Source organism: Chionomys nivalis, chromosome 9 (genome assembly GCF_950005125.1).
Source record: "Chionomys nivalis chromosome 9, mChiNiv1.1, whole genome shotgun sequence".
Lineage (NCBI taxonomy): Eukaryota > Metazoa > Chordata > Mammalia > Rodentia > Cricetidae > Chionomys > Chionomys nivalis.
Window position 1 is genome coordinate 72,691,847 of NC_080094.1, and position 23,463 is coordinate 72,715,309.

The 23,463-nt window shown below is 46.4% G+C and overlaps 2 protein-coding genes across 3 annotated transcripts in view; one reads left to right on the forward strand and one right to left on the reverse strand.

Moving 5' to 3' along the window:
- Positions 1 to 2,651: 2,651 nt before the first annotated feature.
- On the reverse strand, positions 2,652 to 19,097 carry Commd9 (COMM domain containing 9). The gene is made up of 6 exons (XM_057780933.1): positions 19,038 to 19,097; positions 8,953 to 9,078; positions 6,989 to 7,128; positions 5,231 to 5,265; positions 4,250 to 4,353; positions 2,652 to 3,312 (listed from the first exon to the last, which is right to left on the reverse strand). Exons 1-6 carry the CDS (start codon positions 19,086 to 19,088, stop codon positions 3,172 to 3,174), a joined length of 597 nt encoding a protein of 198 aa, XP_057636916.1. The 5' UTR covers positions 19,089 to 19,097; the 3' UTR covers positions 2,652 to 3,171.
- Positions 19,098 to 23,031: 3,934 nt separating this feature from the next.
- Positions 23,032 to 23,463, forward strand: part of Prr5l (proline rich 5 like) — a 183,689-nt gene continuing 183,257 nt past the window's right edge. For both annotated transcript variants that reach the window (XM_057781674.1, XM_057781676.1), the window contains exon 1: positions 23,032 to 23,143. The gene's annotated coding sequence lies outside the window, so the exon portion shown is untranslated. The remainder of the gene's footprint in view (positions 23,144 to 23,463) is intronic.

The window sequence follows — 23,463 nt, forward strand, 5'->3', positions numbered from 1 at the left end:
CTCATCTCCCTCCTCATCCTCTGGAGTCTGGAGCAGACAGGCTCCGAGCCCCAGGAAAGCAGGTCTCAGCACTGCTGACTCACTGCTGGAGCCCAGAGGCGGGGCTGACATCCTGGCAGGGAAAGACTGATTGGCACAGCCACAGTACAGACTGAGCGACAGATGCATTGGTCAGGACTGAGGTGGCTCCTCACCTTCCTGCTGTGTTGTAGGTGGGATGTGTTGGGGAGGCAGGAGCACTATCCCTCCAAGACTGACCCTCTGATGAACCGAGTCTGCACGTCAAATCTTCCTGTACCCTAGGAAAGGGGATTCCAGAGAGCTGCTCATTGAACAGTGGTCCCAGGAAACCAGACAATCACCCGGTGAAGAATTCCCTTGAGATCAACGGGGAAGTGAGAGGTACTTCTGAAATCTTGTTGACCCAACCAGAAATATGTTCCTATAACCAGTCTATCCTTGCTAAAAAACCAAAAAACCCTGAGTCTCTTAAAAAGGACTATCCAAGGGCACCAGACATTTGTTGACTTTCCCAGGTCTGCTGAGTGTGACCTCACACCCCAAGTGTCATTGATTCAAATAGAATATCCAATTTCCCAGACACACAGCCAGCACTCCTTGTATGTCCTCTACGAAAGACGACAGGTAACGGGAGACTGAGATGTGAAGCCAGCGATGTGAGACCTTATCAGATAACAGGAGCTGGAAGGAAACGGGTGAATTCCTATCAAGGCTGAGTCGTCCATGAGAGCAGACCGCAGACTGTCAACCCTAAGTAGTGGGCTGGGGTCTGAGGTTCATGACTGGTCATGGCATGCAAAATATCAAACAGCCCTTTTCTACAGACAGGACCTACAGGCTCTCAATGGGTGTGACCCAAAGAATTCAGGTCTACCATTTTAAGAACAGGCTACTGCCCCTTACTTTGCACCTCTACACCCACAGCTCAGCACAGCTCTCTGACCCCAGAGAAGTTCCTCTGAGCAGCAGACCGAGGTGAATGCAGAAACGCACAAGTGGCTGAAGGGCAGAGTTTGTGGAGTTCTCAGCCACCAACAGGACATCTGGATCCTACTTCACCCCTTCAAGGCTCAGGGACAATTGCAGAAGAGTGGACAGGAAGCCTGTAAGAGCCAGAGGCGGAGGACCAGCCTGAGAGTGTCTTCTGGATATGACAGGACCCTGTACTGATGACCGCATAGCAGCCGTGGCTGATGGACAAGACCTGGACAAGATCAAGCCAATCAGCATGCTGGAATAGAGGGGGAGGGCAGCACCATTTTCCAGTCCGAGCTGGAGAGATATTGACAGTCTATGGCTTCTGGGAGAGGAGGTGTCCATTGTAAGGGTTTGACCCCCACGAAACCAATCCTTCACTAGGAGGTGGTTGGATACCGATGAGTGTACAGACAACAGGATCTTTAAAAAAGAAACCCGAACAGAGTACACAATATTAGGAGGGGAGGGAGAGGTAGGAGTGGGTCTGGGAGAAGTTGGTGGGGGGGGGGGGTTTGAATATGACCAAGATGTATTGTATGAAATTCTTAAACAATTAGTAAAAATGTATTTTAAGATCAAGTTGCTCAGTATGAGAAGTTCAGAGGGTCATCTTGACTTCCCAGTATCTCATTGGGTGGCCAGAGGTTAGATTTCTTATCTTCAGGTTCAGATTTTCCAAACCAAGCCAGGTAAAAAACTTCACGTCCCTTGCAGAGTCCTGCATCTCAGGGAGAAAGCTAGGAAAGCTGGCCCCACATCCTAATGAGGCCATTTGCCAGCAGGTGAGCAACCTGCATGAGCTGGCCGTCTCATCCACAAAGGGAGGATACCCGCATGCATCCTTATACCAACCCTGTCGGTGAGACAATGCATCGGATGCCGGAGCGTCCTACCGCTGTGTCTATTAATAGTCAGAGCTGCCGTTCCCGAGCCTATTAGCTGTCCCAGCGCTAAGTGCTCTCAGGTGTGTTACACCATTTAATCTTCACAGTCTTAGAAGGAAGATACAATTATGTGTCTACTTAATTAAAAAAGGGAAGCAGGGCTGGGTAGGAATTGATCCTTAGAGGTCAAGCACATCCCCATCAAGAAGCAGGGCTGTCTCCCCAGCCTGGATGCCTGACTGTTCTTCAGCAATGGTGCTACCTCCTCCCTGCAACACCCACTCCAACACACACACACATACACAGACATACATATATACACACACATGCACACAGACAGAAACACACACATATAAACACACATACATACACACACAGACACACACATATATACATATATACACACACGTATATACATTCATACACAAACACACATATACATACACACACACACACACTCAGGCTGCATGAGCTACTATGGAGATCACTGAAGGAGAAGAGGGTCCCTGACATGGGGTCTGCCGGCATGTGAAGCATGCAAGAGCTGTTCTCCGTGGCGAAGCTCTCGGGAGCGCCTGACTGTTAACCATTTTGTTTGGGTTGACATGATGGACAACAGCAGAGAGCAGTGAGGTTCATTAACTGTGCAGTGCCTCCTACCATGCAGCTGTGAGCTTAGCTTGGAATTAAGAAGCTAAGGTCATTTCCCCGAATGAGAGGTAGTAAGGCTGAAGATATCAACTCAAGTAAAAAGAATCATGACCGGAATCAAAAGACTGTTATTTATTTCCAATTCTTTCCACTTTCTCGCTCAGGAGCAGTGGCAAATATCATGTTTTAGTTTTCTGAATTGGAGCTGTGGCCCAGGAGGGCTGCAGGCTCAGGGAAGGCTCTGCGGGACTGTGCTGTGGTGCGGCTTCTCTGAAGGGCGAGCTGCTGGCATCACCCCCAATCACCCCATGTGTTCCAGGGCGGGCAATGAACTCCTCCGAGGTAATGCTGGAGGTAAGCTCCCCAGTTTGGGCCCAAGTTTTCCACAGCAGCCTGCTATGAACATGCTCCCTCACACAACCAGCGTAGTAAGTCAGCTTCACACAAGGCCTTCTCAGAGGTGGGGGCTTCTGCTCATCATCAGGAAAAGAAACAAAATGAGGAAGAGAAAGAATGCCCATGGCTTCCTTCTCTCCACTGTGCTTTCTGAAGAGCAGCGGCGTCTCCGTCCTGCTGCGTGCTCACCGTCAGCCCGTGTGGTGAGCACCACACCTCCACCGGTCAGCAGCTGGTTGGCCTATTTACTGGCTACAGCAGAAAGCTGGTCCCGGATTCGGCCCAGACCATCTAACATGGTATCCAGTGTTTCCTTGCTCAGTTCCATGGTCACAGCCGAGATGCAGGGCTTGTCTCCACACAGACTAGGATCTTCCTGAATCTGTAAGAACATGGTCCAGAAAGTCAGAGCTGCCTGTCTTTGCTTCTCCTGGGAAGTGAGCCCCACACAATTCTAGCTCCTGAAGACAAGGGCTCTCTGGGGTGCAGCAGAGGACCCTAGCCTCGCATCCTTTAGCAGCTGGCAATGAAGGAGACGCCTGGAAGGCCTGGGTCACTCTCCTTTTACACACGAGTGTGAGTGAAGGCTCACTTACCTCTCTGGAACTGGGTCTTAGCACTCAAATGAGAAACCACTCCCTGTCTGTATGACACTTTAACAAGCGGGCTCTATGGCATGCAGAAAACCATCAGACACAGAAAAGTTCCGGGTATACTGATTTTATCTTAAAAGAGGAAATGAAACGTTACTATGTTTTGAAAGGGACCTGTTAGAGCCACTTCCTCATCTTCTGTGGATGCTGGATTTCTGGGTGTCTGAAGTGACGATAGCTTGGCACTCTCCTAACTGTAACCACACAAACCCTACAAGATGGCTTCTGTGCCTTTATGGGGCTCCGCAAAAGAACACCAAGGTGGAGAGAATGAGGCCAGGCAGGTGAGCAGGAAAACACAGTGCGGACAATCAACTGCCACCGGACGCTTGGGCTGTCCTGCAGCCGTGCCGGCCCAGTTCCACCGGACAGGAAGCTACCGAGAGGTCCAGGGGGCTGTCAGCTTCCACATGCGTAACCCGGCTGCTAAGGCCGGGCTCAGCACACTATTTAAGGAATACAATGCCCTGCACCTGCTATTCTGAAGCCTCTGCTTTTAGTATCTACTTCATTGTGACCATGCTACGTCAACACGGGCCTGCAGGTAGAATCTGAACAGACACCACATTGGCGGAGGACGTTTGACTGCTGGTGTTTCAGATGGCTGTGGGTGGGGGAGGGTCAGCGCACTATCATTCCTTCTGCGGAGCGGGACAGAGGGCATACCTTCATCTGGAGCAGGCAGGTGGGGACGGCCATGCGGCTGATGCTGTCTGAGGAGGTTTTGATATCCACTCTCCAGTCCAGGTCCACCAGGCGTGGCAGAGAGACTGTGGAGGGGACAGCTTTGGTAAGAGGTTACACTACCTGTGTCTCCTGAGCTTTGATTCAGTGACAGGTGGCTGTAAGGAACGTATGCATATAATACAGGCAAGTCTCAGAAAGAGACAGGGAGGGACTAAGACCCGCGTGTCGTGTGCCTTACACACGGTGTGGGGCCACCTGTCCTTAGCCTGACTGCCGGTGGGTACATCTCCAGACACGCACACTCCACATGTTGGGAGAGAATGACACGTGACACGAGGTGAGATGCAGCCATGGCCTGCGTCGTAGAGAAAGGGGAACTTGGGCAACTGCGCTAGAGACTTGGTTTGAAGGCAAGCCCCACACTTGCCTAACCTCCTCATCTAGAAGCCTGGACTTCCAGGGTTACTGGGAGGGCTGCATGGGTCAGCACGGACACAGCTCCAGCTGTGTGACTGACTTAACAAAAACACAAGGGCAGTCACTCAGCAGCACGCTCTTATGCAACCTCTAGGAGTAATGCTAGTGACTAATCTTGCCTTAGTGCACATCACACACGTGTACATACACAATTCTCTTTGCTTACAGTCATTGTACATGTACTGTGTTACCTAAGGTCAGTGTCGCCCACTTTCTCCCCCCCCCCATTAGCCTGCTTTGCTCCCCTCTTTATTTTGTCTTAACCGACACAGTACTTAGCTGACAAGCACTTCACTTTCTGCTTAGGTGTTTCTGCATTTTAGCAGCTTGTGTCCATCATCATCATCATCATCATCATCATCATCATCATCGCCTAGAGTGAAATTTAAATTTCACTAGAATAGTTCTCTCTGGTCTGTGGTTAAGTGCCTGGTTGGGGACTCAGCGCTGGCACTGAGGAGCAGCAGCAGGGTCCGTACTCACTCTGGTTTGCTTGGGCTTCAGTTCTCCAAGTAGATCTGTTTAAAAGGAAAGACAAGGAGGAAGCCATGAGAAAGCAACGAGAGTAAGCTTTCTGATAAGGAGGGACCCCAGCTTGGGGCCTCTCATCAAGAAACAACCCCTATCAATTGCAGCTTTTCATTGTTTTGCAAAGCTCAGCGATGGGAAGGCCCAAGTGCTGGTAGTTTTCATAGCTTAGGAAAAACAAAACACAAAAAACTTTACAAGGCAGAAAATAAACACACTCTTAGCCCTAACAGAGGGCCTGAGTTCAATGTATGGGACCCATATGATCAAAAGAGAAGACTAAGTCCTGCAAGCCACCCTCTGACCTCTGTGTCCCCATGGCATGCTTCACAGCCCTCCAAATAAATAATGCAATAGACAGAACAGAAAGCTTAGTGGGTCGCAATCTTATTGAGCTACTAGTCTCTGAGATGAAATAGAACAGGTCAATTCACTGCCCCCTCCCTGAGCATCTACTCTGAGTGCCTCATCTTACTCAAAAAACACCACACAAGCCCGGCGATGCTAGAGCACGCAGCAGCAGGGTGAGGTGCCAGGCCATCAGAATGTATAGTGTCACCATATATTAGCAACCAAGCCCCTGGTAAACAACCATTACCAACAGACCCCTTAAAGCGTTCAGCTAAACAACAATCCACTTCTATTTAAGATTCGTGTTGAAAAGCATCTTCCCAGTTTAGAAAGTACAGATAATTCATAAAAGAAACTAAAAATGATCAATAAATACAGGAAAAAGACAATCAACATCTCTAATTTCAGAAAGTTCAAAGCTAAAATGGGGTGCTATTTCCCAGTCATAGGACTGGGAAGAGAACAGAAAAGAGAAATCGTCTCAGTGCTGTGAGGCCAGGCCTTGTGGAGCATGCCTCCAGCCACAGCAGCAGAAACAACAGACTCCCGAGACCTAGTCTCAAGAAAGGGGGGGGTGTGTGTTAAACAATGGTTTGGGTAGCCAACTTGGCCCACTTGACAATGTATGACAAAACCCAGTATGCCCGCTGTTTGATGGCCTTTGAGCCGGTAAGTCAATAGCTGAATAGAGAACAAAGTTCTATTACAAACTGTCTTTGGGAGAAGCTATCAACACCTTAAATGGCTAACCTTAAATGATTTCTAAAATATTATACTAAATTCCTCCATATTCTAGAGTATACTTTCCTTAAACTGTTAAAAACGACCCTAGGGTAAACATTTATAGAAGTGTCATCAATATTAATACTGTTTGCTGAAAATAAACCAGCTATAAAATGGCAAGGTCCTGTTTGTTAAAACCAAAACCAAAAGGTTGGCTTTTCCATATAAATGCAAAAAGAAACACCAGCCAGGTTCTCACCTTCAGGCTAGCAGTGGTACAGCACATGCCTGTAATCCCAGCACTCAGGAGGTGGACGTAGAAGGAACACAAGTTCAGAGCCATCCTTGGCCACAAAGGCAGCTCAAGGCAAGCCTAAGCTACGCGAGACCTTTCCTCAAACAAAAGTAAACAAATAAATGGCTTCCCATTAGAAACTGGATGCAGCTAAGCTCCAGCTGTGGGGCTCCAAGCATCTTATTTTCTTCCACCATTTATCTGTACGCATTTTCAACCACAATTTACATTATTTCTAGGCTTTGCGTATATCACAGGATGCATAATGTGCTAATAGTTATAACGAGAATACGAATAGTTCAACAACAGTCATAACAAGAAGGGACCCTCAAAAACGCACTTACATGTGCTCCAGGACGATTTTTGTCAGCAGGTTTTTGAGGTTTTGGTGGAAATTTTCTGGAAAGAGAGCCAGAATCGCTTCGGCAGAGGACAGGTCCCGGAAGGCCACCAGCCTAGTGAAGCGGTGCAGAGCCTGGAGCAACTGCAGGACAAAGAGGGCGGAGGCACAAGGGTACACACGAGGGGCAGGGGTGGAGCTCTGCACACTCACCATGGACAGACACACCGCCAGTCACATGGTGAGTTAACACAAGTCTGGGGCCTCTGCAGCAGGCGCTGACACCCAGGTGACTCTGCTAGTTCACTACACACCTGACCCTGCTAGTTCACTCACTACACACCTGACTGCTAGTCCACTACACACCCACCTGACTTTGCTAAACCACTGGCCCTTTTAGAAGACAGAGGCAGCTGCCTGACCCAGGAAGTCATCAGCTTGTCAGCAACTTGTTAGTTGTGGGCAAAAGGATGATGTATCTTTTTTTGCTTTCTGTGGAAGAATCTGCCCTTCACTTAACTGTGTGATGCTGTTTCCCTGGTAACCTGAGAGAAGTGCAAAGCCAGCTGAGTTACTAGGCAACCCTGCACTGGCCCAATGCCTCTGGACTAAGAGGACCATAAACACTAAACCATACTTATGTGAGTGAGGCTGCACCCTCCTTGCAGGAATCTGAACCTGTGCTTATGGAGTTGTTAGAGAAGGTAATGGTTCCCCTGGAGCGGAAGGCACATCTTGTCTTTACCTTTAGACTGTCACTTGGAAGACCAAAGACAAACAGTTCCTGGCCAGCAGTGGGATCCCCTCTGCGAAGGGGAGTCTTGGACTCTGCCTTGCTACGTGTTCCCACCTTATACCCTTGCAGGCGCTGCCCAGCAAGCCCAAGGCTTCTGCACAGTGGGCTGGCACTCCATCATTGAGCTAACTCCCAGCAAACTATCCTATGTTCTTGTAGATCTGTAGCCAAATGTAGCTTAGAGCTCACTTATGACTATAATGACGCTAAGCTGAACCTAAGGAAGCTCTCTGGAGGTGCCTGTTCCCTGCTTTGCGGCTTCATGACACCAGGGAGGCTGTCTGACTATAAATGGACACAGCTCAGAAGCAAAGAGAAGCGAAGCTTCCAGCAGTGAGGGTGGGCATTAATGCCACAGAAGTGACCACTTGGTCAGTGTGCTTGGTATTGGGCTTGCCTCCATTCTGTCCTCCCCACTCCTTCCTGTTTCCTAGAATCACCCAGCTGTACCCAAGTCCTTGCATTTATTTTAAGGGCATCCAAACTAAGCCCACAATCTTACTTCTGTCTTTCATTTTCCTACAGTTGATTTCCATAATAAAGCTCTAGATTAAAGGAGAATGACAGTAACAGGGCCATCTGGATGGAGACACTCCTGCCAAGCATATCTGTCGGGAATGGACCACACTGCCACTACTGTATAACTCTGGCTTCCTCCGCTGCCTGATGAACATCACGTGACCTGAGCAGAAGATTTCACAGGGGCAGAGGACAGCATCCCTGAGAGAGTCTGATTGAGCCCAGCATGGGTATTCTGTAACACCTCTTAGGCCTTGGTACCTCAGCTCAGACATCTCTGCAGGGTCTGCCCTCAGCTGCCGGCACATCAGCACCCACAAGTCACATGCTGGGCACACGTGAAATCACAAAAGGTTGGGGTTTTTTTCTTTTTCTTTTCTTTTTTCCCCACACTGCCTAGGTAATAAACCTGGGATGAAAGTGACTGGGAACTCTAGTTATTTATCATAAGTGGGCTTATGTGTCATAAAGGCTCAAAGACAAAATCCTTTGAGTTCATTAATATTTTTTAAGAACTATCTGAGGCTTGCTACAGTATCAACAAGTGTGTCAAGGAGAAAATGTCTTTGGACATGTGGCTGACCAGGAAGTCAGGAAAGAGGCTGACAGGTGATAAGGACTGGCGGGTGACGGCCACTTCTCAGCACACTTACTTGCTCTGCCTCCTCCTGCGTCACAGACAAGCCGGAACACGTAATATCCAGGAGCTTTTTTGAATCAGGGGCTGAACTGGAAAAGCTTTCTTGGCACAGCTGTCTGACGACATCTTTCGAGGAGGCCTAGGGAAGCATACACAGTTAGACCCTGCAAATACCTGTGTTGGTTATTTTATGATTCTTTTGAGAGTTTTTAACAGTTCTGTTTCTGGGGAGCTGGACTGGATGTGCCTTTCCCTATTCCTCCTGCTGAGAACCAATCCTGAGCACTGGGGAAAACAAGCCCTGAATGGGGGAGAAGGGGGACCTGCTAGGATGAAGCCCAGGGACCGACACAGGGCTCAGGTTCTTGGTTTCCCTTTGCCTCACTGATCCCAGGACCTTGCCATAGAGGGGCAGCCTCCTAAGACAGAATCCCTTCAGACAGTGACTCCTTTACTTCAGCCCCAACAACAGTCACATAGAGAACCGTGAGCACATCATGGGGGCTAACAATGGCTGACAGGAAGTCTCGCCATGAGCAGTAAGCCCTGTAATCGAGGCTGCAGCAAGGAATCCCAACACCTGTTAGGGTGGTCTGAAGGCGATTCTTGGTTATCAACTTGACTATATCTGGAACTATACTACAGTCCAGAAACAGAGGGCACACTGGTGATCCGGACCTTGAGGCGGGAAGGCGTTCCTTTCACTGGGCCACACATTCTGCTGAAGCCTATAGAAAGACTGTGGAAGGAGGAAGGGATTGCTTGTTCTTCACCCGCCTGCCCTCACTGTGTCAGCACATACCTTCCTTCACTGGGGCCTACTTCTTTGGGATTCCAGCATACACAGAGACCAGCTGAGACACAAACCTCATGGGACTAAGCAACTACTAGATTCTTAGACTTTCCATTCACAGTCAGCCATTGTTAGACGACAGCCTGTAAGTCCTTCCAATAAATTCCATATACATCTCAAGATGAGAGATTCACATTTTTTTTTTCTTTTTTGAGAGAGATTCATTCTATCAGTTCTGTGACCTGAGAGAACCCTGACTAATGCAGATGGTATCCAGGACCAGGAACTTGGATCCTCATTCCCAATGACTTGTAGCAAGCCACACTGTCCTGTGGGGAATCTGGACTTCCACCTCCATGGAGAATTAATGAGGTTTCTTTTTTCTGTGGTAAGATACTGACCAATACCAACCTGGGGAGGAAAAGGTTAATTTGGCTTACATATTACAGTCCACAATCAGGGGGTAACAAAGGCAGGAATCCAGAGGAAGAAACTTGAGCAAAGGCCACGCAGGAGCAGTGCTCACCAGCGTGTTCCTCATGGCTTGCTCAGCCTGCTTTCTCAAGACTGCCCAGGGCTGGCACCGCTCTCAGTGGGCTGGACACTCCCACATCCATCATTAATCAAGGAAATGTGCCCACAGTCTTGCCTACAGGCCAGTCTGATAGAGGCATTTTCCCAATTGGAATTCCCTCTTTCTAGAAGACTCTATCTCATTTGTGCGTGTGTCAAGCTGACAAAAGACATCCCTTCTCTCTGCCATGCAATGTTGGGGAAAGCTAGCTAAAACAAGATTTAAATACTATGCACAGTCAGAACATAACAGGAACACGTCCAGGTTCTAATAAAAATCACCCGTGTGACCAGAAACCAGGAAGATTTTGGGATGAATGGAAAGGGGGGCGTGAACAGAAGCCACAGGAGGCTGAGGGAATAAGATCACAAGTTGCAGTCAACTTGGGCTACATGATAGGACTGTCTGGGGACAATGTTAAATTTATCTGACCAAGATTTTGAAGCAGCTATGATTTTGCAATAATCCAATCATTAAAAACATTCCTGAGACAAATAAAAAGACTGGCAAAAAAAATCTAAGGAAACAATAATATAAAGCAAACAAATTGCATTTGGAAGACACAACCCAAACAAACACCCAGAGAACAAAGGCAGCACAGCAACATGGAAGGCCATCAGAGAACTAATAGATGGAAGAGAGTCCATTCTAAGAAATTACGCAGCCTGCACAGAGGAAAACGGACTGAAACTAATCAACAAGGTCTTGGGGGTCCGCAGGGCTCCACCAGAGACCTAACAAGTGTACCAGTTAAGTCATGGAAGGAAACAAAAGAGGAGAGGGATGATGATAGACGGACGGACGGATGGACGGACGGATGGATGGATGGATGGACGGATGGACGGACAGAAATAGACAGTGGATAGATAACATTTAAGAAATAATAGAACATATTAAACTTTCCAAGTTTAATCAGACTTAATGATAAACATTTCCAGAACCCAAGTAAACCCTAAAGAGCATAATTTTAAAACAGCACATCAAACACACCAGAAAGTGAGCTTTTAAAAGAAACACACACACAAATTGTAAGCAGTGTGAGAAACACTCAGACTGGCAACGGCTTTCATGCTAGAACTCAGGGTCTAAAGAGAATGCTCCTCAGGTGTGGGACGAACTGTCAGCAAATGTCCTCCAGGAACGAAACACAACCAAGATAATCTGTCAGATCTGCCATAAACTGGCTATGGCGAGTCCTTCAACAGAGAAGGAATGACAGGGAGCCACTGGGACCTGACAGAAACTATCTTGGGTCATCCCTGCCATACCACCCCTCAGCAACCCTGGCCTCTTTCCCTGCATCCCAGGGATATACAGAACCATCAGAGTGGTTTGCAAGCTGATGCTGGCACCAGCAGCATCAGCAATGTGCATGACACATTTCCTTAGTCTCTTGCCACCTTCTGACCATGGCAGTCAGTTCTTTTACAGATTTTCCTAGAACATGAAGATAGAAAAGAACAAGCAAAGATGTTTTATATATATATAAAACACACACACACACACACACATTTTCTAAATTACATTTGAAGGCTAAGCAAAAATTATAACATAGTTTGGTAAAGCTTCAAATGTAATGCACAAGAAATATTTAATACAAATGGGTTATAACTAGACTCCATCCTAGCTGATAAAATGATGACACCAACAGACTGTGACATACGTATGGTGTGACTAGAAAGGTCATTTTAGAACCCCAGATAATATAGGATTCTTTGTATAAATGTACGTTCGTGCTGCATGCACGTGTATGAGTGTGTGCATGCATATGTGTGTGAACACCAGAGGAGAATTGTGTGTGCATGTGTGTGTGCACCAGGAGGGGAATGCATGTGTGTATGTGTGCATGTGTATATCTGGGTGTGTTGTGTGTGTGTGTGTATACCAGAGTGGGGTGTCCAGTGTCCTGCTTCATCACTCTCCTCCTACTCCCTTAGACAAGGTCTCTCACTGCACTGGAGCTAGGCCAGCAGTCTGACTCTCCCAGAGACCCTCTTGTCCCTGATCTTTACAATGCTGGGATTACAGGGAGCTGTGTGGCCATGCATAGCTTCTTAGGTGAGTGCTGGGGATCCAACTCTGGCTCTCACGCATGCACAGCAAGCACTCTTACCCAGATAGCCATCTTCCTAGCCCCTAAGAAACCCATGGGAAAGTGGAGAAATGTAAGAAAGAAAAAAAAATAGAATGCGCAGAAAAACAGAGTAGATTTAAGTCCTAGCATGGCCATTATTTGTATTAACTCTTAAGTGACCTAAATATTCTAATTGAAACAGAAAAATGGACAGAGTGGATGAAAAATATTAAATGCTATATACAAGGATCTCCCTTTAAGTATATGGGCAGGCTAAAAGTGGACAGATGAATAAAGAATGCCATTCAAACACCAATCAATGGAATGCAAGAATGGCCACACTGATAACAGATAAAGCGTACTTTACAGAAAGAAAACTATCAGGACAGTATTATAAAATGCTGCCAGATTTTGTCCACTAAGAAAACACCAAGAATGTGTATACAACCAGCAAGAGGACTGCAAACTGCAAACCAGAAACCGACAGAAGTGTAAGGAGAAACAGGATTTCCGCAACCCCACCGGCACGGCGGCACTCCTCCTTCAGCGACCGGCAGAACGAGCCAGATAGGAAAGAGGGCACGGAAGAATTAAGCAACACCATCCATCACTCTAACTGACATCCATAGAACACTCCCCCATAAGAGGACAGGGGGAGCAAGTGAAACAAAGAGCTGGCAAGAACGACAAGCCAGACACTGAAAGGATGAGGGAAGCCTACACACAAACCTGACGGCGTCCACAAATAGACCAATTACTCAAAAACCCCATCACGACGCCCCTCATATGAAACAGATATGCAGCAGCTGTCACTACCCAGGAAATTGAATTCACAGCATTAACTCGAAAAAAAATCTCTAGACGTAGACATTTTCACTGGAGAATTCTAACAAACATTTCAAGATTAAAAACATCAATTCTATAAATCTCTTTTAGAATACAGAGGAAGGGACAGTTTCCAATGCATTTCATTGGTAAAATTACCTAAATATCCAAATCAGATGGATGGTTCAAAAAAGGAAAAAGAGAAAGAAGGGAATAAAGAAAACTACAAATCCACATCCCCTCATAAAAACGGACACAGAAATTCTTAGCAACATAGTAACATATAGAAAAAGCAATATATAAACAACGTATAAAAGGGATTATACACTATGGCCAGATGGGATTTATCCCAGGAATATAAATCTAGTTAAGTATATAAAAATCTATGTAATTCACATTTTAACAGATTAAAGAGGGGGGAACCACACAATCTCAAAAAAAAAAAAACAAGAACAATGCTTGATAAAATAAAACATCAATATTTTTCATAAACAAAGAAAACCGTCTCAACCAAGGAGCTGTTTTGGCAGGTGAAGAAAGGCATGAGCTGAGGCCCTAGGCTGGATTTCTAAAACCTACATGGTATACGGCAAGAACCAACCACTGCAAGTGCTGTGGAATAATCCTTCTGTACACTGTGAATACACGTTACTCTCATTAGTTAATAAAGAACTGACTGGCTGGTAGTCAGGCAGGAAGTACAGATGGGACAGTCAAACAGAATGCTGGGAGGAAGAAGGGTGGAGTCAGTAGAGTCACCAGGAGACACAGAGGGAGCAAGACATGCTGAGGAAGCGTAAAGCCATCAGGCAGGTGGCAATACATAGATGAACAGAAATGGATTAATTTAAATTGTAAGAGCTAATTAGTAATAAGCCCGAGCTATCAACTGAGCATTTATAATTAATATTGTCTCCATGTTGGATATTTTGGAATTGGAGAGGGAAGAGACAGAAACGTCCACCTACAGCAAGTTGTTTTCTGACCTCCATACCTGAATATGTGAGTGCATGTGTGTGTGTGTGCCTGTGCACGCACAAATAAATACATTTAAAATTAAAACCTTCTCAAAAATATAAAATTCTTAGAAAAAACTACCTGGCATCATGGGAGGCCAGTATACACTCCTGAAACCTAGGGGTGCACATCCCAGGAGAGTGCAAACTCCTGACCTCATCTGGCCAGTGAGCACGGGAGAATTTGAGGATCAAGTAAACCTTTGCAGAACACGTCCTTAACCGGAAGGGCATCTGTGAAAGCCTATAGTTAACAACCTAGGCTATGTCCAGCACAGCTGGTTTGGAACTGCCCCCTGGCATTGCAAGTATCTTCCCCAGAAGCTGCAAGTCAGATGATCTGAATCCAGAGTGTGCTTTGGATCCAATGCTATTTCTTTCACAGTGTTGCAAGGTCAAACAATCGAAGGTTGAACCATCTTAACTTGGGTGCTGTCTGTCCGAGTAATGGACAGATGTTTCTCAGAGAAAACGCATCTTTCAAAATACAAAGCAGAGGTTACTGACGATGAGCAAGGACTGTACTCCAGCCTCGGGGCCCTGGCTTTGGCCTTAGCTATTCGCTAGTGTATCAGTATTTTCACAGGACTATTGGGTATCTTCTCCCATCTACAATTCTGAGAAGAGTATTCTAATATGCTCTGGTTCCCCATCCCCACACCCCCTTCTCCCTCCTCTTCTATCTTCCTCTCCTTCTCCTCAGAATCTGCCCCCCCCATCTTTAACCAGCCTCCCTTCCTTTTCTTGCTTGACAGTGTATCTCCTGCTCATTCTGCTTTGTAATCCAGTACTCCAGGAAGATTGTCTTAGTTTGTTTTCCATTGTTGTGATTGTGAGAAAAGGTTTATTTCATCTTACAACTCTTGGGTCATGCCTATCGCTGAGGGAAGTCAGAGCAAATTATGTGTACATACTTTAAACACTGTCATTGCTACAGTCAAAGAATGAATTCTAGGACTTCTGCAATACAACTACAGACTGCAGACAAAAGAGCTCAGAGAAGATGAAATAAATACGGAGACACACCAAGTTTACATACTGGGAGATTCAACACCCTAAAGAGGGCACCTTCCCACTAGCTGACACATAGATTAAAAAAACAATTCCTATCAAAATCTAAACATGTTTGTTTCAGAAATACCCAACAACATTTAAAAAATGTATACTAAAAAAAGGCAAAGGAGTTAGAGCAGCTAAAATAACATGTGCGATCATGTGTGTGTGTGTGTGTGTGTGTGTGTGCGCACGCGCACCTGTGAATGTGTTGGGAGAACATGTGCACATACGTGTACATGAATGTAAAGACAGACAATCTCACTGTGGTTCTTCAGGCACCATCCACCTTGCTTACTGAAACAGGTTCTTCATTGATCTGGGCCAGCCAAATAGTCAATAGTCAAGCCCAGCCATCCCCAGACATCCCACTGTCCATGTCTTCCCATCACTGGGATTACAAGTGCACACCATCACCCACTGGGATTACAAGTGCACACCATCACCCACTGGGATTACAAGTGCACACCACCCACCCACTGGGATTACAAGTGCATACCACCACCCACTGGGATTACAAGTGCACACCATCACCCACTGGGATTACAAGTGTACACCATTGCATCAGCTTTTCACCTGGGGTTCAGATATCACACTCACAGCCTCATGCTTGCATAACACATGATTTATAGATTGAGCTATCTCCCTAGACAAATCAACTTTGAGAAAGAAGAATAAGGTAGGAGGAACCAGTCTGATTTCAAGATTTATTATACAGCTGGGCGGTGGTGGCGCACGCCTTTAATCCCAGCACTTGGGAGGCAGAGACAGGCGGATCTCTGTGAGTTCGAGACCAGCCTGGTCTACAAGAGCTAGTTCCAGGACAGGCTCCAAAACCACAGAGAAACCCTGTCTCAAAAAAAAAAAAAAAAAAAAAAGATTTATTATACAGTTAGAGCAATCACTGGGCATACTCAGAGGGAAGAAGACATAGATCAAGGCAACAGAGAACCCTGAAACAAAACTACACAGATATGCCAAAGGATTCTTGAATTGCAAAGTAATTCAGTGTAGGAAAAATTTGCTTTTTAACAAATGGTATTAAAACAATTTGACATTAAAAAAGCACACTCGACCTAAATATCACATACTTTATAAAAACCGGCTCTGTACAGATCACAGACTTAAATATTAAAGATAGATGCAGGGCTGGGGGAGACAGCCTGGTGGGTAAAGCAGTTGCTGCACAAGTCTGATGACCGAAGCAGGATTCCCAAAACACAAAAGCTGAAGTAGGACACCTATCTGCACTCCCAGGGCTCCTGCCACACAATGATAGACAGAAGAATTCCCAGAAGCTCCGGGACAGTGAGCCTGGTGTATGCTGCAGTGAATGATGAGAAAGATCCTGTCTTCAATCAGACTAAAGACAAGGACTGACCACCACATGTACACAGCCACAATCACACACACAAACACATATGTATACCCCCCCAACACAAACACACTGAGATCTAAGACACATTTATCAGAAGGATTCATATAGAACACAGAGACAGTCCCAGATGCTGATGCAGAGGCACTCTGGAAAGGTCTGGAGATGTCTTTAAACCACACGACTTCCAGATGACCGAGCAACTTTCTCTGTAAAAGGGAACACTGGAAACAGTCTACATGTCTTTCAATAGAGCAGTGAGCTAGCAAACAGAATACTACAGCAGACTCCTAGGCACTAAAAAGGAAGCAACTATTAACACACACGATTTATGATTCTCTAGAGCAGTGGTTCTCACCTTTCTAATGCTGCGACCCTTTAATACAGTTTCTCGTGATTTATGGACCACCAACCATAAAATTATTTCATTGCTAGTTCTTTTCTTTCTTTCAATGAGCCCAGCTCATTGCTACTTCATAACTGTAATTCTGCTACTCTTATAAATAATAAAATAAATGTCTGATATGCAGGATACCTGATATGTGACCCACAAAGGTGTCAAGACCCACAGGTTGAGAACATTGCTCTAGAGAATTGGACTGAGGAAAGCCAATCCACAAACATCATCTACAATGAGACTTGCAAAAGTGCTTGGAATGAAAAACAAAGACAGAAGAACGCAGCAGTGTAAGGGAGGTCTGGAGCCAACTGCAAGGGAGCATGGCTGTAAGACACCAACACGGGGCGCTTCCACTGACAGAAATGCCTTGTACAGTTTGAGCGTATCAACGTAAATACCCCAACGGTGATACTGTTCTGTAGATTCTCAGAAAGTAACCATTAGGGGACGCTTGACAAAAGGTAAATGGCATCTCCCTGCATTATTTCTTATAACTGCATGTGGCTCTGTGGTTGACTTATAATAAACTTTAATTTTTAAAAATAGAACTAACAATGCAAATGAGCTACCGCTACACCATCATGCCTGAGAGCCAGATGTGAAAATGAATGTGTTCAACTGTTCCAGTTTTGTGGCGTTCAGATATGAGCAATATTAAATTAGCTGTGGCAGAAGCAGTGTACTACTGGGAAGGCCAGAGGAAGAAGTAAGGAACTGGGAGGGACTTCCGGGGGCAGGTGTCTCAGCTTGTGATCTAGTCAGAAAGTGAAGCCCTCACGATTTCCGCATTTTCAGCACCTATGCTATAGATTACATTTTAAAGTTTATCAAGGAAAACAAAATGTCCCAAGATAAGCAGCAATGGAGAAGCAATGATTCAAATCAACCACCACAAAGGCTGACGGCTGAGCATGAGAACTCTAGTTCCTAGTTACATTTCTGTTGCACTAATGCACTCAGTAGCTCTTTCTTCAGCACATACTGGGTGCCTGGAGTTGTTCTGCTTGGTGGGATCCACTTGTGATCAACAAAGTCAAAGCCTTCAGGAGAGGAGCAAGCAAATGTGGCTGATAATGATAGTGTCACCAGTATCATTACTGATCTTCACTACAGAAGAAAGGGAAACAAACTGAAATCATGTTCTTGAAAGAGCTTATGAACAGATTTGCGATGTCCGCTAGTGGTAAGTTCTAAGAGGAATGGTAAAGCCACCCTTCTACAGAGTAATTTAAATTTTATGATATCTCCAGTGGTATGTCCCTTTAGAGATGGCTCAGCGGTTAAGAGCACTGCCTGCTCTCCCAAAGGCCCTGAGTTCAATTCCCAGTAACTACATGGTGGCTCACAACCATCTGTAGTGAGATCCAGTGCCTCTCGAGGAAGAGACCTGGTCAGTCGTCATCATCAACTTAGACCACGAAACCCAATATGGAGAAGTTCAACAGAGCCGCCATAAGCGGGCTGCCCATGCATGCTTCAGCATTGCCAGGGCATACATTTCAAATTTCATGTCCTTTTCAAACCCACAACCTTACCAAAGACGGTCAAGAGACTGTCCCGGCCGCATGCAGGCCAAACCAGTACAGACTAGACCTCAGTGGGTCCGAACGGACATACAACAAAGCGCTGGAAGCACAAACAACCAGAGGAAGAGAATTTCTGATAGTGCGGGCAGACGGACCTGGATAAAATGGGGAACTGATTGTCACTCGGTTGCTCCAGTCCGGAAAACCACTCGTAGTCACTCCTTCTTCGGTGAATTCACATCGATTATTTATTTTTTAACTTTCATCTTAATATCAGGGAGTGATTAATTTTGTTGCTCCTGTTTAAAAACTCAGAAAGGCTGATTTTCTCAGAGTCACAAAGACAAGTTCTTGCAGGGGGCAGTGCTCCAAGACAGAGCCGGCTTATTCCCAACGCTTGCTTTGTACAAAGTCCCAGAGTCTAAGGCAGCTGCCGCACGCAACCCCACCCCTGCAAGATACCTTCAGCAGGCTCTGGAGTGCCACGAAATGCTCCGCTGACAAGGCCGCCATCTTTCTGCAGTCATGTGACAGAGAGAGCAAGCGGGGCGTGCCACGTGACACCTTGCGGGGCATGCCGGGAGTTGTAGTTCTTCACCGTGTCAGGCGAGAATAGCGTAAAAGTACTAGGGTGTGCAGAAGGCCTGGAAATCGTATTCAAGGACCAGAGAGCCGAGGTGCTGGGAGAACTTGGGTATGGGATGATTTCCAAGGAGCAACTGTCTGGACTTCCTAGGTCAGGGAAAGTGGTTTTGCTTTTGTCCTTCTGGGTAGGCTGGCTGATTTGGGAAATGCACCTGTACACTTGGCAGGCACCTTGGCAACATAGATGCCCAGAAGTGATTTTCCTACTTGCCATATGGATTTAAACGTAGCTGTGCTGATTCGAATTCTTGGAATTCACACACACTTGGACGCATGCACACCTGCAGTAACCCTGTAAAAAACACGGTGTTCTTAGGCATATAGTTTCTTTTCTGTTTGTGGAGTAGGGGCTCGGTACTATAATCAGCCTTACCAGACAGTGAAGCCAAAGCATTTAGGGTTCTTAGTGACTTTCCTGTGGTCCCAGGAGAGCTCTGGTGAGAACAGGTGATTAGGAAGGGGCTGGAAGGTAGGAAGGCATACGAAAGTATCGCCTCCCTCAGGATTGCCTGTCTCGCACATGCTCTCCCTGTACTCTTTCCTTGGGGCTCTGCCCTGGGAACTCAATGTTGAGGCTCATGCAGCAAGGCACTGAGGCCCGCAAACACCTCCTTCCTCAGGGGCAGAAGTTCCAGCCTCCAGAGAGTCTGAAAGTAGGAGTAGCCAGGCCAACTGCTGGACTGCACCTTCTTATTTGTTGACTCTGAAATCTGCCTCACAGGCTCGGGCTTTGACCACTTGGTCCCCAGCTTCTGGGACTGTTTTGAATGTTGTGGAATTTAGGAATTGGGACCTGTCTATCAAATGGCACTGCTGGCAGGCCTTTGAGAGCTGCACTGCTTCTGGTTCTGGCCCGTTTGCTTGGTGTCCTGTCTGCTAGCATGTAAGGAGCCTTTCCTGGATATTACTGCCACCCTGCTCTGCCGTGTTTGATTACAACTTCTGAAACCACGAGCCGAAATGAACCTTCCTCCTCTGAGTCGTTCCTGCACAGTATTGTGTCACAGTGACAAACAGTGACCAACACAAACGTCTTAGGAGATCTGAGGCAGAGCCACTCAGCTGAGCCATTCCAGGGTTTCTGGCCTTGAAATACTGCAGACGATTTTAAGTGTGACCTTTTCACATTCTGGTTCAAAGCGGCTGCAGGCTGTGAGCTCCCGGCACAAGATGCTAATCACTGCTTGCCCACGCTAGGGGAGGCCCACATTCCAATGGAGCAAAAACTGGGGCAGGAACAGCCACCTCCACAGGCATGTGTGGAGCTCTCTTTGCTGCAAGACAGGGACTGACTCCAATTTTAAGAATGGGCTTCCTGGAAACAACCTAGATGCCCTTCAATGGAAGAATGGATGAAGAAAGTATGGAATATATACATATTAGAGTACTACTTAGCAGTAAAAAACAATGACTTCCTGAATTTTGCAGGCAAATGGACAGAAATAGAAAACACTATCCTGAGTGAGGTGAGCCAGACCCAAAAAGAGGATCAGGGGATGTACTCACTCATATTTGGTTTCTAGCCATAAATAAAGGACATTGAGCCTATAATTCGTGATCCTAGAGAAGCTAAATAAGAAGGTGAACCCAAAGAAAAACATACAGGCATCCTCCTGAATATTAACCTTCATCAGGCGATGAAAGGAGACAGAGACAGAGACCCACATTGGAGCACCGGACTGAAATCTCAAGGTCCAAATCAGGAGCAGAAGCAGAGAGAGCACGAGCAAGGAACTCAGGACCGCGAGGGGTACACCCACACACTGAGACAATGGGGATGCTCTATCGGGAACTCACCAAGGCCAGCTGGCCTGGGTCTGAAAAAGCATGGGATAAAACCGGACTCGGTGAACACAGCGGACAATGAGGACTATTGAGAACTCAAGAACAATGGCAATGGGTTTTTGATCCTACTGCACGTACTGGCTTTGTGGAAGCCTAGGCAGTTTGGATGCTCACCTTACTAGACCTGGATGGAAGTGGGTGGTCCTTGGACTTCCCACAGGGCAGGGAACCCTGATTGCTCTTAGGGCTGACGAGGGAGGGGGACTTGATCGGGAGAGAGGGGGGAAATGGGAGGCGCTGGCTGGGAGAAGGCAGAAATCTTTAATAAATAATAAATAAAAAAATAAAAATAAAATAATAAAAAAAAAGAATGGGCTTCCAGAACTAAGAAAAACCCAGAAACCTGTGAAGGAGGGAGTGGGGCTTTCCCGATTACCTGACTTTAAAAATGCTAATTCTTCCTTGAATAAACATAGTTAGGTGAAGAGTCAGTTACCAGTGAAAGCTGAATGCACCGAGGGTATGAATCACCTGATGCATGCCGTTGCAGTGTTGGGCAGCCTCAGCAGCCACTGCAGGTGTCAGAGCAGCTCATCCCCCACCGGAGTTCAGATGCTACTAACTAAACTTCTACCCATACGTGAGGGAATTGGAAGTGCTCAGAGCTTGGCTGGAGGTGCTGTGGAGTGTGCCAGATATCAGCATGATAAAATGTCAGTTAAAAAGCTTCCAAAAATTCTAAACTTGGAAGCTGAGCAGCTGTGGGAATAAGGGCAGACATGCTTGTTATAGACTGTCCTGCACCGAAATCTACCAGACTGAATGTTGGCTTTGAATAGATTCATTTCTCTGTTTTATTTATTTATTTATTTCCTGTGAAAAGTGCTTCTTGACAGAGGTCTTTATGCATACACTGTAAGTTACCAAACTATCATGGACTTCATTTATTTATTAGGACATGCGATTAAAATGTAAATTAAAACAGTCTGGCTTTATCTCTGCTGCTGTGATAATAATGCTGACAGAAAGCAGCACACAGGAAGAAAGGGTTTGACTTACAGTTCCTGGTATCAACACATCACTGAAGCTGGAGCTCGAGACCCTGGTCACACCAGCACACTCAGGAACCCAGAGCGAAACAAACACACCCAAGCTTGCTGCTTACGCTCAGCTGGCCTTCATCTCTCTTACACCTTTCAGTGCCCAGCCCATGAAAAGGTGCTTCCCACATTGAGATGGGTCATCCCATCCCAGTTAACAACTAAGACATCCTCCCGGAGATATGCACCCAGGCTAACCCTGGCTAGCCCAACCAAAGTAACTCTTTCCTTGAGACTCCCTTCTCAGATGGATTATTGGCTGTAACATGTTGATATCTAAAAATTAACCAGCACAATTACTTAGGTTAAAAACTCCCACTGACTAGTTTCAAAACATTTGGGGGGGGGCGGTGCCGAAGTGTGGAAGTTAGCCACAGAGTAAGTGGCTGTAAGTCAAAATATTGGCTAGAGTTTGTTTGTGTTTGTGAAAACTAAGCATTGGAGATCATAAGATGACCACAACAGTTCTTTTCACTCTAACGTCTTTGAAAGCTGGAAAGGGAAGAGGAGAGAGATACTGGGGATTTCACATGTATTGAAAATGGCCTGTAAGCAATAGATCACGCTTGGGGCACTGTCCCCTGTTTCTCACTATAGAAACCATGGACTGAATGTACCTGTGTCTTTTCCATGTCCGAAATGGCCTGGTTGCTAAGATTAGTGAGGTCCAGAGCTCACCATGGCCTCATTTTTCATCCGCTGTCCCCGGGAGTAACACAGAAGCAGCTGGCAACACAACAGTATTGTTCCTGTGTTTGTACACAGGCCCCCTTTGTTCCTGCATGCACAGAGCAGCGGCTGTAACAATAGCCTGAGCAGCACTGCATCCTCCTTCTCCAGCGTTGCACTTGTTTACCAGTTCTGGGATTGGCGAAACTATGATTTCCTGCTAGAAGGGGGCAGTTTGTCATATTCTATTCCATTTCCCCCAGTCTTCAGGGTCAGAGTGGTGAGTGAGGCCCAGGGAGATCTGGACTGCCAAGATGTCACCACTTCAAGAGACTGGCAGGGCAGGATGCTTCATCTCTCCTGTGCAAGGTAGGAACAACCGTGGGAGAAGGAACCAGACAGGTAACCTGGAGAAAGGCTGAGAGCCTAGGGCAGGGCCACTGCAGGCAGGGGCTGAGTGTGTAGCCCAAGGGGGATGGGGCTCTGTGTTGGAGACAGACACCTCTGGCTCACACACAGGGAAAAGCAACTGTGGTCAGGTTTGACAGCCTTCCAACAGGGAAGCAGACCTAGTCTGCGCTACCTGTGGGCTTCACATATGAGAATGTAACCAATGTTGAATAAAAAATATCATTTACATTTCATCTGTCCTGAGCATGCAGAGACATTTTTCCTTGTTTTCTAAGCAA